This window comes from Erpetoichthys calabaricus, chromosome 4, assembly GCF_900747795.2.
Source record: "Erpetoichthys calabaricus chromosome 4, fErpCal1.3, whole genome shotgun sequence".
NCBI classification, from domain to species: domain Eukaryota; kingdom Metazoa; phylum Chordata; class Cladistia; order Polypteriformes; family Polypteridae; genus Erpetoichthys; species Erpetoichthys calabaricus.
The window spans coordinates 275,279,975-275,298,443 of NC_041397.2; the positions used below are offsets into that span (position 1 = coordinate 275,279,975).

Below are 18,469 nucleotides of genomic sequence, written 5' to 3' on the forward strand. Positions count from 1 at the left end.
TCTCCCATGGCTTTACAAGCTTTTAGTATGCTAGCTCTACCATGCACCAGAGGACAGCTGTTTACAACATCGATCCCTCTTTTGCCTGATGATGCAGTGGCCTGGAATTTGATGTTGTTTCATTACTGAGGCAGAAGAAACTCGTTTGCTTTTCCCTGGAGCAAGTGCCGCCGACTCTGCCCGTGACTGCCGATGTGTTAACAGTTGTCTAGAGTTTGTCCAGGGAAGCACGGCTGTAAGGCTGTAAATCTACAGTTAGTGCAAAGGAAAATGCTTAGCAGGGATTTTAAAACATAAAGAAAGGTGTCTGACGTAAAGTAAACAGGAATCCTTTGGGGCAGAGGTAAGAATAATTAAGGCACAGCTGTAGGGAGCCGATTGGAAAAAGCATGGATCTTTACAACAATGAAATAGGAGTCTTCACTGTCATTCAGTAAGTAGAAACCTGCTTAATATTCTGAGTAAGCAATTTATATATACTGTACAGTCATAACTCAGCATGCATCAGTGCAAAATGAACTGACAGCTCTAATGTTATTGCTTGCATATGTTAAAACAATGTGTATTCAACTAGGTTTAAACATGGGTGGATGCTGTTTTTCATGTTGTTAAACTTTTGAGAAACTGTGCCTCAGAAAGATGTAAAGGGTCTTGAATCTTTACTCGAGCAAAAAAAAGTAATGTGCTGCAGCAAAGAAATAAATGATAGGATTCAACAACAGAACATAGAAAATAAATTGTTGCTATACTGTTGAAATTGTAGGTTCCACATATTTGAAGGTTTTCATTTCATATGCATCTAAAATTTTAAAAATGTGCTTCATGAAAGTTAACTGTTCTTTATTAATATATATATTTTTTAATTTCATAATGACAAAAATATGCGTTTTTTCTTGTCAGTTGGTAATTGTAGAAATTAACTTGTCTTTGCCACATTCTGCTAGTGAGCATCTTCTACATGAATACTTCTGCTGGGCTCTGGATTAGCTGGATGAAATGTTTGTCATTTTGCTGTTCTGTCAGCTGGGTGCACTAATGCAATGATTTCTGTACTTTGCTTCCTAAATAACTTATTTTCAGTAATTCAGACACATGGATATGATACCTTGTTTTGTGATTGGGTACAAGTATGTACTGTACTGTACTGTATATGTATGCGTGTATTACTGAGTGAGGGTTGTGGGGCAAAAGTGGCAGGATAAGAGATAGGCTATGCAAGGGTGTAGAGAGAGAAAGAGAGAATGAAAGATAAACTCTGACAGTTATTCTCTGGAATCACCCAAGAGAAAGCGAGATTTTAGCACTCACAAAGGGACATTTCAAGATTGCATCAGGATGCTTTAGGAAAACAGTTATTGTATACCTCTTTGGCTGTTAGAGGGAAGACTACCAAAAAAGGCTTAGGGTAACTTGATCTATAACAAAGATAAAAGGCAGTGGGTTTATAGCAAGAAATTAGTGAGACTCCTACAGACCCGTAGGTGGCTGTAAAAAATTCTTAACTGTGAGAATGTTTACCCCTGGAAAAATGAGCCAAAATTTTGAATTTCTTTCAAAAAGAAAAGATGTTATTATGTGTAGCAAACTTATAAATACTAAAATGTCAACATAAATACAGTAGACAAAGTATATTGAGTGTCCATTGCTGTAGTGATGCAGATTAGTACATGTCCTGCTTATGATCTGTCTTCAGACATTCGCCAATGCAAAGCCCAATGTTGCATTCGGGACAGTAGAAGTGTGTTCTAGATAGATAGATAGATAGATAGATAGATAGATAGATAGATAGATAGATAGATAGATAGATAGATAGATAGATAGATAGATAGATAGATAGATAGATAGATAGATAGATACTTTATTAATCCCAAGGGGAAATTCTTTGTGCACTTTTCTTCTAATGGTTTTTCTTTTGTTTGCATGTGAAAAGGTGGGATATGAGTTCCTGATTCACATGAGCGATATACCCATTATGTTATTGTAGGCTACTAAAATGCAAGGCTTATTGATTTCCACAAATGAAATTTGACAGTTGCTGCATTCTGAAGCGTGCTTAAGAAGCAAATGTCTTTCTTGTTCTTCTGCTTGATTTGCTACCTGCACCATGGTGAACCTTCACCAGGCATATCATGGTGGTTCAGTCCAGCAGTGCCATACACATCATTTTCACTATCTTTGTCAACATTTGAAGATCATTTGACATTGTCATCACTTTCATTTGATTCCACTAATGGTTCACTTTTACTTTGTTCTAAAACTGGCTTTATAACTTCTTGTTTACATGCCAATGTGTTTTGGTTGAAGACTTTGCCCCAATTGTGCATATTGATGAGCTACCTTAAAGTGGCAAAACACATAGAAATATTCATGATTTTTAAATGGCCTTGACAATGTAAACCAGGATAATTAAACGTCACCCTGAGTTTGACTTGGGGTTAACTGTAATAACAGAATTCTGAGTCCAAGTCACACATGCAGTTAAAGCAAAGTAGGTTAAGGAAAGAGGGCCTCCCAGCTTTTACACACATCTTGCAGTTTGATTGAAGGATGCAGGTCAGTAGAAAAACATCAAGGGTTACCAGCTTGCACTTTTATGGTAACTTCAAAACATTTTAAATCTGTCTGTGAAACCAAACGTGAGGCTTTGGCTTGACCCAGAAGTTACCCTTTTGTTAGATTTAAAGGTCAATTCTTTCCCATTTTCCAATACATTTGGCAGGTATATTGGTGCCAGGGGAAAATGGTGGAGCGTAAGAAAGTCCATAGGGGCCAAGAGGAAGTAAGATGGAGATGGGAGGTGCGAGGCACTATGTAGTATTGTTATGTAGAGAATAGAAAGTGGAGAAAGTCATCTAGCCTTGCAGATAGTTGCACATTCTGTGAAGCCATGATCACTGAGATAATTTGTGATTATTTTCTTGACAACTATCATATGTATTTAGAATATTCAGTAGATGGCAACTGTAACACTAATAGTAATTCCACAGCATCACATCTTCAAGTAATTCAATTCCACAATGTTTATAATGAGATTTATGTGAATTTTCTGCTTGGTATCTACTTGTACATCATTAAATTGTATTTTGATGTTCTTTTACATATGTTAATGTGTTTTTTAATCAAACTATCAAAAGGATAGATTCTTACAGTAATTTACTTTGCTTTTTAGAAAATTAATTTAGATTATTGTTTGCAGAAGCATGCATCAAGGCTGACAGATTTATGTGTAGTTTTGTTATATGCATTATTTAACTCACCTTATGTTTCCAGATACCAGTTTGATTCTGTCTTCAGAACTGTTTGAATGAACTCTGCATTGTGTGAACTCTGCATATCCTGATTTTCAGCTCATTTTGCGTTCTGTCATCTTTTAATATGATGTCTGATTTGCCTTTCTGCTTTATCATTTCCAATGTAATGTCACTTGCAGAAGTCAGCATGGGGTGGATGGCAAAATACACATACTCCCATACCAATCAATCCACAGACACATGAGGAAAATGTGCAAAGTCCATGTAGATAAGTAGGCTAGGAATCATATCTGAGATCCTGGTGCTGTGATCCACAAATCCTAGCTCCACGCCACAAAACATCTGCACTAAATATAACATTATTGCAATTCAAATTGTAAATGTAACTTTAGAATGGTTCCTGTCAGTTGATTGCATGCTGAGTCATTTTCAAACTGTCACAAGAAAGGCAATATCTTTGCAAAATAATGCAACAATAATTGAAGGATAGAGCAATTCTTTTGCAAAATAACATTTTATTTTCCTTGACTGGTGGTATTTGACTGATATTCGAATAAAGGATGCTGTGCTTGTAGTGAATGGCAGCAGGAATGTCTTGCTCTGTGTTTGGTTAAACTTTTCCCTTTTTCTATCTTTTTCTAATAATTTCTGTTAATTAACATTACTTCTAATGCTGTCTCAGGGAAGTAAACACATTCAGAATGTTTATCTTTATTAATTAAATGTATTTTTATGTGGTTGTAAGTGTTCGTGCTACTTCTCCTAATCAGCTTAACCTTGAATACATAGAGCAGAGTATACTTGTTTTGGTAACTTGTTATAATAGTTTGCGTAATCAGAAAAGAAACAAAAAGGGGAGAAAGAGTTTATTTTCTACACAAATTACTAAAGAGCTTCACATAAGAAAAAAATATATCTTGAAATTTATGGATGACTCTTTCATGGTGAGACTATTTCAGGATAAGGAGGTCAACCATGGATCTATTGGTGATGAGTTATTTCAATGGTGTAATTATTTCTTTTTACAGTTAAACATCTCTACCCTGCTGCAGACAAATTTCCCTCTGGGATAATAAAGTCCACCTAACCTAACCTAACCCCACCCCATTACATTACGTATACAGCTCATTTATCTAATCCACTGTTTTCTTATGGTCTTAGATACACATACCACAAGCCTTCTCAGTTTGAAGATTTGCGCTGTAGTAACTGCTGGCAGCCAGCCACAAAAATGTAACCTCTGGATACTAACAGCATTCAAAATCAGCCTCTTTGTCAGTGTGAGCTAAAGGAATAGCTCTGCTATTTCTTACGTAAGGACACAGTGTAAGTAGAGAGCATCCTGGTGATAGATATCTCCCTCACCCAGCCCCCACCCTACTGTGGAACCCAGACATCAACACCACATCCACCCTCTCATAGTTGTGCAGGTTACTTGATTGTGAGTCAGAAATGATGAGCAACAATTGAGTGGTGATTAGTGATGTGTAATGAGTAAAAAGTGAGTAGTGACGAATGACAAGTGATGCACTATGAGTGACAAGTAAGTTGTGATGCATTAAGAATGATGTGTCATGAGTGAAAAATGATGAGTGACAAGTGAGGAATGACTACTGAGAAGTGACATATGGTAGATGACATCAATTTATATTGATGCTTGATGGTGAGAGAAAAAGAAAATGATGATGTCTTAAAAAGGACATCTTTAATGTCTTCTTTTATTAATTCAGCAGCATGGATATCGGCTTAACACTAGATGTACAAATCTCCAAATTAATCAAGAGGGGGTGTAGCATGAAATTACAAAGAAATTAGAAATATTCAAAATTTGTTTGGCACATACAAACAAAGAGAGTAAAACAATAAATAACTGCAATGCTACAACCTATAGTAGCACATACTGTATGTTTGCCAGGTATTTGAACATTACTGCACAAAACTCTTCCAAAACAACTGCAATTAAAATATAATTCACAATACTATATCTAGTAAAAAATCTGGCATATATCATTTACTAAGTATGATACTAAGAGCTTAAATAATTTGGATGAACTTGCACATGGCCAGGTAGCATGAAGCTCTTATAGAAATGGGTGCCAAAGGCTAACTTACTATGGGACTGCCCTAATGTAAGGCAGCTTGTGAGGGGCAACTTTAAAGTTACATGCATATATTCAAACTGGCTACCAATGGGAGATCAGAATTTAGAAAACTAAAAACAATACAGAAAAATAAAACAACAAATATTACCAACAATATATATTTCTTCAAACACTGCAACTGTTTTAGACCACTTGCATTTTTCTTCTATGTTTTGTGTGAGCATGTTGTTCATCCAACTAAGGCGGTGAAAACAGGAGTCATAAAAACTGAAAAATTCAGAGATTTAGTTAAGCTGTGCTGTCACACTTTGACTTATTTTGAAAAAGGTAAGTCGTAAATAACAATTGGACTCTTTTATTCGAAATGTGTCATTGAGTACATCATTTCACCATCTACACTTTCACTTTTATTCTACTGTTATATTGGGAGCATTGCTTCCAGGTTTGCTTTAAATCAAATCATCTGAAAGTATTGTAGCAAGCATAAAGATGTGAGGGATAGAGACATGTCCCAAAATAAGTGGTCCCGACTTTACATGAACCTGCATATTTACTGTTTTCCTCAATATAGTCAATCTTATAATGCCAGCATGCATTATGAGAACTTACCTGCTGTTAGGGGCCATGTGGGATACCACTCAAACAACAACCTCACTCTTAGACAACAGGGCAAGTCCCGTTTCACCTTGATTTGCCTCTTTTCAGATGCTCTCATAGCCAATGTCTTGAAATCTACTCTCCAGAGTGTAGTTTTTTAATGGCTACTATTTCATGGAACCTCCTCTGTCTCTCTGCATTTTGTAGGTTCTCCTTGCTCCATCCAACAACATAGCTTCTCTTCCCTCTGATCTCTAGGACATTGGCTCCCCTAGCTCCTTCCATCCTTCCATAGCCACTCAGCGATCCCTCCTACCAACCAAAAGACCATGGGGTTACCTAAGCTCTTGCAAGCATCTTTCCAGATTTTACAGAAAAAATGGGATCCTTCTGACATGTTCACTGGTACTCATAGGTTGAGAACCTCATCTCATCTACCTGCTGACTGCACTTACCACTGCATGTAGATGTCCTCACTCATTCCATAAGTGCCTAATCTGTCAGCCCCTACTGCCTCATTCATACAATAAGCCCTTAAGCACACAATCTCTATAGCAGCCAGGAATAAGTGTCTGGCATGGCTGTCCTCATGAGTCAATAGCATGCATTAAGGTAACTCTGAACAATTGTCTCCCTGGTGAATTCACCAAACCATGGTTATTCTCCTAAATGGTAAAAGCTTGTTATTTTGATTGTTCTTCCTGCTCTTTCCCATTCCTTACTTCAACTGTATTTATTCATTGAGACAGGAGAGGCAGAGTCACAACACAGAATAAGGAGTTCATCCCCAACATGAATAGGGGTATTTATTGTTTTACAGGGAATTACTTAACTCTAGTACACCAAAACAAACTTCTAAAGAACAAGGGGAATGTCTCTAAAATGACAAATATACATATGAGCAAGTCATGACAGATTTTAGAATTTTATATTCTGGGAGGAAGAGCTGAGAGATTGACAGGTGCTGCTTCCATATTATAATGTCTCTCATGTAGTCAAGTCGCTATGAGGCAATGTCAGAGCTGAAAATGCAATTGTGTACACTTTGCTGAATCAGTTTCAGCGTGACTTTACATGTTCTGAATTGTGTAAGGAACAGCATGGCAGAAGTATCAGAATTCAAACTTGATACTGTCACAAAAATCAACAAAAAGCCACAGAAAGGTTTGGGGCAGCCACCTGTATATTATTTCCTGGCTCAAAAATAAGAATAATTATTGTACTGATGTGCACAGATCCGAGTCCAAAACAGAACTGTCTTGATAGCAAAAAGATGGTGGCTTTAAAGGCCAGCAGAGGAAATGATGTCATCAATGGGGCCAGTACAGGAAGTTGTGTTATTAGGGCCGGGACCGGAAGTGACATCATCAATGGGCCTGGAAGTGGTGTTATCAGGGCCAGGCAGAATTTCCTAATTTGTCTGCAGAGAAGTGAGATAAAGAATTAGTGTACTCCACCACCCCCTGGTCTGCCGTGGAATTACTCTTGTTCAGGCCCTTTAGCTGCCTCCCATGCGCACGTGTGTGACAATACATTTTATGGACAGCAAGTATAATTTCTAGCTCAGTTAGGTTCAATTTCCAGTTTCAATCACTTAGTGCTGGCGCTCTGGGCAGGTGGAAGTCTAGCAGTTCAAAAGCATAAAGTATACTAGAAAAATAGGAACATCTGGTCATCCTACACTAGCCGGCACCACACATGGTAATTTTTTTCTAGCTTACCTCTACACTGTTTTGAGTTTAGGTATCCAAGAAGAACAAAAATATAGGCCACCAAAAGGCAGAAATACTTGCATACTATTATTTTAATACCTTTGAGACATAACTAGATTCACAACATGCTCATAATAATGAGTAAACGGTGCCTTAGGAGCTGATTCCATAACACACGCCTGTGCCTATTAAGATTAAATGCCATAACAGGAGTGGCTTCACTGCAACAGTAAACCACATCCTCAGACTTGCATTTCTAGTCAATCGATTAATTTTCAAAGAATAACTTTTTTCATCAGATAGGGGAATAAAACCCAGTCAATTTAATTAAAATGTCACACTTATTCATAACTTTATCACTCTTAAGTCGTAAAATAAATTTCAGAAATATCTATGCTAAGTGCAAATGTGTAATAATAAAGCACTCCTGCTAGACATAAGCACCTGGGCCTTTAGTTGAATGAAAGAAACTACTGTTGCTATTTTCAATCACTATCATCTGACAAAGATCTTGGAAAATAATAAATCTGAGAACATTCTGTTACCAGCATACTATTTCAATGTTATTGCTTTCAAAGTTACTGACGGAAAGCACAGTGAAATGTATCTTCTTTTTACTTATCAATTAATGTTAAGGCTCATAATTTAAAGGAATGTCTTTGACACCTTTTGTATCACCCCTGAATTTACAATGTGTTGCTGCGTTTTTATTATTATCCTTTATGCTGGTTGTGTGATATCTTGCGCTTAGCACTGATGTTTTTTTAAAGCAGATCCTTTCACTCCTCGATCGAATAGCAGTAAAGTTTTCAGAGAAACTGAATTCAAATTGTGACATTTTAGCGTTGCTATGTAGTGACATTGTATGATATATTAATGTTTAACACATTCCTGGTGCTCTGCTCAGTGTTGTTTCTTGTCTTGTACCTGATGCTGCCTGATGCTGCAGGGATCAGTTCTGGTCCACCATTACCTGAAATTGAATTAAGAGTTTATGTATTAATAATTTAAAATTATGAAAACTTACTGTAACTCTGATTCAGTTTTTTGAAATACAGAAAATCAAATACTTCCATTGGTAACATTTTATTAAGTGTATGTGTTTGATTTTGATATTGAGCTATACAGTATATTTAACTGCTTACATCAAAATAATTCAGAGTGTGCAGGCTCCAAGGGGATGCAGGTGCATGTGAAAACGTGCACGTGCCGCTTCAAGGTTGATTGAGGTGCCTGCCCGATTGTGCAATCACGTACAGACATGAGCTGGTCAGTCAAGTGCTTGTGACACCTGGACCCATCCACAGCTTAAAAGGGAACCTGGGCAAGAGACAGGGAATTAATGAAAGAAAGATCAAGAGAATAGGGTTAATGAATGAGAATGAGATGCAGAATAGAGAGGGCTGGTTGGTTTAGTTTGGAGGGAGTTGGTCGGAGATAGTGCCCCTGAGGGACAAGTGTGTGACCAACACTCGGAGGAATCTGAAGAGAGTTGATCCTATTGAGTAGCAGGAATGCCAGTGGCAGATGTGAGTGTGGCTTAGAATGGCGCTCCAGGGATGCTGAAGGACTGCTGATGGGGACCCCAGCCTGTTTAATGGGTTGACTGCACTTGTCAGTGGACATCTTCTCCCACAGCAAGGCTCTTACAGGATAAATGGAGGAGATGTCAATTTTAGAGTGTTGCACCATAGCTCAAGATTGTTTGTTAAGGAGATGATTTGCCTGAGTTTTCATCTCATTATATGAAATTATTTGTTAAACTTTTTAACCTCCACTGAGCACGTGTTTTATTGGATCATTTATTTATTTAATCAGAAGAATTTTAGCATTGCACTGATTTTTACACTTTGCGTTTTGAACTCTTATTTGGATGTAGTTGAGAATAAGAGTACTTGCACCTACCTCTTGATTGTGTGTGTGTCGGTTATGACTCAGAGCCGGCCTTAGGGCGAAGCGAACGAAGCGACCGCTTCGGGCCCACAGCTGGAGGGGGCCCACTGCGCCAAAGGTTTTTTTTTTTTCCTGTGATGCGCGACGCTGCTGCGGAGGGCCCAAAGGAAGCAATAGACTCCTTCACTCCAACCTCTATTACTAATTTTTTATATATATATAATTCACGGGCAACATATTCCATCACCTAATTAATCCACGTGGACATCTCCACTCGGCACTCCAATCTTCATTACACTTCACTCAGGCCCGCGCGCCTGTTGCTGCGTCCACAGCGGTAAGTTATTTTATACGGAAATCTGAATATCTCGAAAGTATGAAAACAAGCTTTAAAACCGAATAAAAATGTAAAAACAAAATAATGTAGATCTCATCTTCATAAAATAAAAAAAATATATAAAAAATATAAAAAGCAAAAAAAAAAAGTGCTTGGCCTAGCTATTTACCTCCACGTGCTGCCTGGTGGAAACAGCAAAAGCTGGCTAAAATGTAGCTTTATCTGTTAATGTATCGTCACTAAAGACATTTATGCGGGCCCGCTCCGACCTCCATCACTCATACCCTTCACTCAGGGCCTTGTATGACAGTCTGCGCTGACAGCCTGCAAATTTGGCTCCTGTCAGTGAGTTACGGTTATGGTTGTTAGTGTCAAATGGAAATCGTCAAAAAGTGATGGTTGTAGATGACGGGAAAACGCATTTCTGCAGCTCAGAATGCAGGAAATCGCTTAGCGGCCGGAGCTCTGCCCCGGACCCCCTAGCTGCAGGGGTCAGGCCACTTACGGGGCCCTCGGTATCAGTTTGCTTCGGGCCCGAAATTGTCTAGGGCCGGCTCTGTATGACTATTGAGATTTCTGAATTCAAAACCTGCCAAAGAATGTGGAGCCCATCTGGACCATCACACCTTTGTGTATTTTTTTTTGTTGAAACATAAGAGGCAACATTTTAATGAGAATCCTAAGATATTTAAACAAGTATTATAATGATAACCCACCAAACTAAAGGCATACCAACCACCCAACCATGCCACACTTAAAATAAAAATCAACAGTTATAAAATCAAAGGCAGACTAGCAAGAGAGGGAACAGCACAGAATCAAAACCATTAAGGAGAAGAAGCTAAAAACTAAGGATTAGTGTTGTGGCCAGAACAATGAGGCATCCATACCCAGAGAATCTGTATCAAATTAAACCACTTAGGACTGTGAGAGCCAGATAGACCTTTGATCCTCACTGCCGAGTGTTCCAAAAGGGTTAAATTAAAAAAAAAAAACAATTCCAGGTTGAAAGGGAAAGAGCAACGCTTACTACAATTGTCCCTAAAGCAAATGGTCCTTGCTTGTTAACAGATAAGTTCAATTCAATTAATGTTTTTTTGGTATTGCCTTCTTCGCTGAGTACAAGCACAGAGTGCTGTGACAAGTTCACAGGTAAAATTCAAATGCAACTTTATAAATTCCTAATTATATAATGAGTACACATAAAGGTACGGATTTGTTTAAACACACAGGAAAACAAAACAATTTGAAACTGATTAACATAAATGGAAACCACCAATGTCAGTCCATTAATTAATTGTTAAACTATGGCTATGATAAAGACTATGGAACTACAAGTGAAGTGAAAAAACCTCTAGAAGTAGAAAAATGTGGACAAACAAAGCAATCTATATATATAAAAATGGAATGGGTGGGTCGTCGGGTGGGCCTTTTTTTCATTCCGTTGAAAGACACGCCCTACTCACTGGACAGTTAAAAACACCAATCAAACTAACGATGACATCAAGTATTACCCAATCAAAAGTAGGAAAGGAGGCATCTTCATAAAATGCGTGTGGGATGATTTGCATGAGACGCTGCTTTAAAAAAAAAATTATAAAAAAAATACGGGATAAATCCCGTCCAGTATTGATTCAAAACGGGACGCGCAATTTCATTCTCAAACGCGGCACGATTCCGTATTTTAAAGGACGGGTGGCAACCCTACAGTGCCAGGTAACCACCCATACAATCACATTGTGATTCAGACTAGGAATGCAATGAATGTAATTACCCCGATCTACATACAAGGCGAAAGTGTTGCAACATTCAAAGATGATGGTTTGGGATAAGTACACCACACAACATAAAAGAGCTTATGAAGCCTTGAACCGAAAAAAGCAACATCTCAGAGATCGTAAAAAAAAAAATAGGAGCTAATGTCGTTTTACTCGCTGTAGATTTTAGTCAAACATTACCAGTTATTTCACGAGGGAGACCAGCACATCAACTCAACGCGTGTTTAAAATCCATGCTTCTCCCACGCTCGGTTATATGTCGCGTGTTCTCGGGTAGGTACACCAAAAAATGTATACATTTAAGCATGTAATGGGCAAACAAAAAATGAGGTATACCCGAAGGCACAGCAGTAGTACTTAATGTAACTTTACTTCTTAAATGTTAATGTTTTACTGTTTAATAATTTATACGCTTCTTATATGTTGTTCAAATTCTTTTATCAAAATACCACTGACAGCGCAATGCACGATAACATCGAGTGAATACACCATACACATCCGCCTACGGCTGCCCTGCTGTGCGCAGATAGGACTTGATTGTACAATAAAATAAAATAAAGATAAAAAGACTAAAACAATCATCACCCATAAAGCGGATAGTAGACGTGACGTACTATATGTGTACCACATTTCAAGTGTTTAGGTGCAACGGTTTGCGAGCTACAGGTCATTTAAAATCCTGGACAGACACACAAATTGCCACGGTAGCAAATTACAGAAGAAGATTTTACTGTTTAATAATTTATATTTATATGAAATGTGCTTCTTATATATTACTTCATATTCTCATATGATAATGATGTTAATGTTTATATTGATTTCTGTGTTATTAAAACTGCATGTATGTGTGTATATGTATATATATATATATATATATACTAGCAAAATACCCGCGCTTCGCAGCGGAGAAGTAGTGTGTTAAAGAGGTTATGAAAAAAAAAGGAAACATTTTAAAAATAACGTAACATGATTGTCAATGAAAGCCCGTTTCACTCAGTAAGTCTTATGTGTGTGTTTATGTATGTGTGTGTATATATATGTACATGTGTATATGTAGATATGTATATATATGTATATGTATATAAATGTTTATGTGTGTGTGTATATTATATATATAATATATATATATATCTATATATATATATATATATATATATAAAAGACAGCAACAGTTATAACAATGACAACACAATTACATTGACAATCATGTTACGTTATTTTTAAAATGTTTCCTTTTTTTTTCATAACCTCTTTAACACACTACTTCTCCGCTGCGAAGCGCGGGTATTTTGCTATATATATATATATATATATATATATATATATATATATATATATATATATATATATATATATATACGAGCTGTATATACCCGGCGTTGCCCGGGGCAGAAGTAACCTAATCGGTCAAACACTTACATATATACCAAAGTAAACCTAATCGGTCAAACAGTTACATATATAAAAAAACCGAACCTAATCGGACAAACAGCTTCATATATACAGAAGCGAACCTAATCGGACAAACAGCTAATCTATATACATAAGCAAACCTAATTGGTCAAACAGTTACATAAATACAAAAGCAAACCTAATCGATGAAACAGCTTCATATATACAGAAGCGAACCTAATTGGTCAAACAGTTATGCATGTGCAGAATAATTTTACAAAGATTATGCGTGTTAACAATCATTAAAAAGAAAAGATTGAGGAACTCTTCTTCTATATGTGATGAAGCTGGATGAAGCTGACTTGACGAAGACGTAGGTGGCATAGATTGGTTTTTCTAAAACAGAAGAAAAAAATGAGTATCTATTATTATTTTAAATTAGAATGAAAATGAGAACCTTGATTAGAGATAGATTATCCGTATTAAAATATGTGCATGAATAAACTTTTGCTAACTCTCTAGCAAAAGTTTATTCATACAAATTGGCATGGGATGGCTTTGTGAAAAAGTAAAAATTAGATAAAAATAAATTGAGAATGCGTACTTCCATTTGACTGAGATTATGTGTAATGATGAAAAAAAAGTTTAGTATGTTTTTTTTTTCCATACGGGAAGGATGTAAAACCTTACATAGGCACCCTTCAGCCCGTACTGAAGGGTAGTGTCAGATTCTTACTGACTAAAAAACACCCTTTTTATTCCACAGCTACCCCAAAAACCACTATTAGGCATTATTTTGGGGTGGCAGTAGTTTAGTTATGAAACAGCTGGGTCCTGAAAAAAATCTGTCTGATTAGTGGCTTCATCACATATAGAAGAACAGTTCCTCAATCTTTTCTTTTTAATGATTGTTAACACGCATAATGTTTGTAAAATCATTCTGCACATGCATAACTGTTTGACCAATTAGGTTCGCTTCTGTATATATGAAGCTGTTTGATCGATTAGGTTTGCTTTTGTATTTATGTAACTGTTTGACCAATTAGGTTTGCTTATGTATACAGATTAGCTGTTTGTCCGATTAGGTTCGGTTTTTTTATATATGTAACTGTTTGACCGATTAGGTTTACTTTGGTATATATGTAAGTGTTTGACCGATTAGGTTACTTCTGCCCCGGGCAACGCCGGGTATATACAGCTCGTGTTAGTATATAGAACAGGTGGAAGATAATTTCATACGCCAGACCAAAATCACAACACAGAAGGGCAGTCCCAAAATAATAATAATAATAATAATAATAATAATAATAATAATGAATTTTATTTATAGGGCACTATACATTACACAAGCAACAAAGGTGACATGTAGGGTCCCCAGGCATATTGTTTACATGGGATAGAATATAAACGGTGATCACACTTAAATCAGTTATGCATAGGATTTCTTGATGCAAAGAAGACATTTTTAAAAACTAAATTCGATGAAATAGATAAGTAGATCCCCCAGGTATATTAATATTGATATTTTCCCTCTTTGCATTCCCTAAATTAACTACTTAACAGTTTATTGTCTTGTATAATTATGCAAAGTACATTTAGAAGTGTTGTTAACATCAAGAACTTTCAATATAATGAAAACACCACTTGTGAAATTCTTTGGCTACTGTTTCACTAATCCTGAGTTTAAGTCCTTTAGCAAATCCGAGGTTTGCATGTTCCCCACATCTCAGCATGGATGTTATTCTGGCCTATCCCAGTTTTCTGTATGTCAGGTTGACTGGTCATTCTAAATGGGTTATGTGCAAATGTGCAGGTGAGTGGGCTCTGAGTTGGATTGGTACACTGTCCAGTGCTGGTTTCAATGGTATGTTATACAGTAATCCCTACTCCATCGCGGGGGTTGCGTTCCAGAGCCACCCGCGAAATAAGAAAATCTGCGAAGTAGAAACCATATGTTTATATGGTTATTTTTATATTGTCATGCTTGGGTCACAGATTTGCGCAGAAACACAGGAGGTTGTAGAGAGACAGGAACGTTATTCAAACACTGCAAACAAACATTTGTCTCTTTTTCAAAAGTTTAAACTGTGCTCCATGACAAGACAGAGATGACAGTTCAGTCTCACAATTAAAAGAATGCAAACATATCTTCCTCTTCAAAGGAGTGCGTGTCAGGAGCACAGAATGTCACATAGATAGAGAAAACAATCTCTAGCAAACAAATCAATAGGGCTGTTTGGCTTTTAAGTATGCGAAGCATCGCAGCACAAAGCTGTTGAAGGCGGCAGCTCACACCCCCTCCGTCAGGAGCAGAGGGAGAGAGAGAGAGAGACAGAGTTTGTTTTTCAGTCAAAAATCAATACGTGCCCTTCGAGCTTTTAAGTATGCGAAGCACCGTGCAGCATGTCGTTTCAGGAAGCAGCTGCACAAAAGATAGCAACGTGAAGATAATCTTTCAGCATTTTTAGACCAGCATCCGTATCGTCTAGGTGTGCAAACAGCCCCCCTGCTCAATCCCCATACGTCAGGATCACAGATAGTCAGCGCAAGAGTGAGAGAAAAGTAAGCAATCTAGCTTCTCAGCCATCTGCCAATAGCGTCCCTTGTATGAAATCAACTGGGCAAACCAACTGAGGAAGCATGTACCAGAAATTAAAAGACCCATTGTCCGCAGAAATCCGCAAACCAGCAAAAAATCCGCGATATATTTAAATATGCTTACATATAAAATCCGTGATGGAGTGAAGCCGCGAAAGGCGAAGCGCGATATAGCGAGGGATCACTGTATATGTAATTTCAAAAGGATTTAGTGAAATTAATGTTTTTTCATTCCAAACTTTTTAAAGTATTATGTTCTTCTGCTGTACGTTTCAGCAGTGCTTTATATTCTCATACAATAATAATATAAATAGTAATAATATAGGCAGCAGCCATACCATTTGCACTTCTGAACAGGTAACCTACCTAAAGTTAAGCATGCTTGGGCCTTGTCAGTACTTGGATGTGAGACCAACCAGGAAAGGTTGGGTTGCTACTTTAAGAGGTGTTGGTGAGACCATCACGAAGCACTTACCCTGTGGCCTGTGAGTGGATTCCAATGCTCCATTGCCGTGACAGCAAAACTGTCCTAAATAATGGTGTTGTCCTTCTGATGAGATGTAATACTAAGGCCATGACTTTCTGTGGTCAGTATATTTCCTTGGGTATCTTTCAAAAAGAGTAGAGTGTCCTCCAGTATCCTGGCTAAATAACCCATCATGCCTCATCCATTCTGTCTCCTAATCATCCTCTGTCTCTGAATGGCTTTCTCTGTCACCCTTCACCACCCAATAGCTACTATGTGGTGAGCATACAAGAGCAAAATGGCTGCTGTCGCATCTGCTAGGTGGGTGCTTCACATTGGTTGTGGTTGAAGTGGCTCTTTGCTATCTATGTAAATTGATTTGAGTAGTTAGAAAAATGCTGTTATAAATTTAATTAATTATTAATAGTCATGATAATATTAATGAAACAATGTTGTTCAGAGCTGCTGTGTCATGGCCTCAGTGACCTAGATTCAAATCTTAATCCAGCCATTGCCTGTTTATGGAGGTTTATATGTTTTTCCAGCATCCAAATGGGCTTCCACCAACCATTCTGCTTCTCTCCCACATTCAAAGATGTACAGGTTATATTAATGAAGTGTGATATAAATTACACTTGATCATCTGGTGTCAGATTTATAAAACTTGCATACAAACAAAAATAGGCTCGAAATGTGTGTATGCATCTTTAAACAAAAATGTCAGGATTTATACAAGAAAATCCATCCATATGCAACATTTTGGAGAAATTGGGAAATGATGGCACCCTTCATCAAGCAGTGAAATGCAGCCAAACCAATTAAATGTCGACTCACATGTTTAATAATTCTTATTCTAATGGGCATTGATGTGATAAACATATTACCCCTCAAAAGTGACAAATATGAAGTATAGACCCAACTTTAATTCCTTTTTAAGAAGGCCAATGCTGCGTATTTGCACTGAAGAACATTTTTGTTTGTTCGTCAGTTTATATCAGCTACCTGTTGTGACTTTTAATGATTAGAAACCAAAGCACAGTAAAAACACAGCCATGATTCACTTCTTGCATATAGAAAGCAATACATCTCATGCCTTACAGCCAATTCATAGCCTAAAGGTTTGACACAATATGGGTTGTTTAGCACTGCCTCAAGACTATGCAAATGGTCGTATATGAAGGAAACGAGCTTTAATGGAATGGTATGTTTTTTGCCATGATGATGACTGTCTTATGAGTTAATTTAGACTTCAAGTCCTATTCTTGTGAAACTTGTGAGTTGGCCCCAGCATCAGAAAGACAGACTGCCCTAAATCTACCCACACCCATTCATATGCATATTTTAACAACAGTTGGCTTTCTGGCAATACACACCTACCAGAGGGAACTGGACAACAGGTCTGGAATATCTCAGACAGGCTTTAGCTTCATCACACCCACTGTGCTGGAGGTAATGAATGATGGATGATGAACTACTGTGGCAGGTGGCAGGGCATGGTCATCAGCCACCCGCCTATATAAGGAGCCGCCTCCCTTCGTTAAGGACTGGAGTCGGGTGAGGAGGAGGACGAGGTCTGGGAGGAGGCAAGGAGAGGCCTGGAGAGAGAGAGAGAGAAGGCTGTGAGAGAAGCCTGGACTTTGGGGGAGTCTTGGGGTTTGTTTGTGTGGCACGGAACTTTCTATATAGTGTGAATAAACGTGTGGTGGTGCAACGTACCATGTCTGCCTGTCTGTGTCTGGGGCCCGTTCCACACTACATTCTGTTTCTATATGGTTTTGTTTTACATCCCAACACAAAAAAGAAATTTAAAGCAGTGTCTTGTTTTCCTAATGTAATCATTTCAATAGAGGGCATCACATTGCAATAAGGGCAACCAGTGAGAATGACACTGTTACTGCTTTTAACCATAGGCAGTTACATTCTATTAACGCACAAGTCACCTGTGATACCAAAAAGTAGTAAAGTAATGTTGATCACATGACTTGTGGATGGTGCAGTACATGATGTGATTGTGTCATTGTATTTGCCAGGTGACAAACTGGTGAGGAAGGCAAGCTCTATTGTTGGCATGGAGCTGGACAGTTTAACATTTGTGGCAGAGCGAAGGGCGCTCAGCAGGCTCCTATCAATTATGGAGAATCCACTGCATCCACTTAATAGTATCATCTCCAGACAGAAGAGCAGCTTCAGCGACAGACTGCTGTCACTATTCTGCTCCACTGACAGATTGAGGAGATCATTCCTCCCCCAAACTATGCGACTCTTTAATTCCATCTTGGGGGGTAAACGTTAACATTTAACATTATACATAGTTATTGTCTGTTTTTTTCACCTGCATTATTA

General features: G+C 37.8%; 1 protein-coding gene across 3 annotated transcripts in view; it reads left to right on the forward strand.

The window, feature by feature from the left end:
* Positions 1 to 308: 308 nt before the first annotated feature.
* The window catches only part of frmpd4 (FERM and PDZ domain containing 4), an 821,848-nt gene continuing 803,687 nt past the window's right edge, over positions 309 to 18,469 (forward strand). For 2 of the 3 annotated variants that reach the window (XM_051925669.1, XM_051925670.1), the window contains exon 1: positions 310 to 433. In XM_051925669.1, the coding sequence (XP_051781629.1) occupies positions 390 to 433 (44 nt within the window). In that variant the 5' untranslated portion in view covers positions 310 to 389. Of the gene's footprint in view, positions 434 to 18,469 lie in introns of all 3 variants that reach the window. The other variant, XM_051925673.1, reaches the window with a different exon arrangement.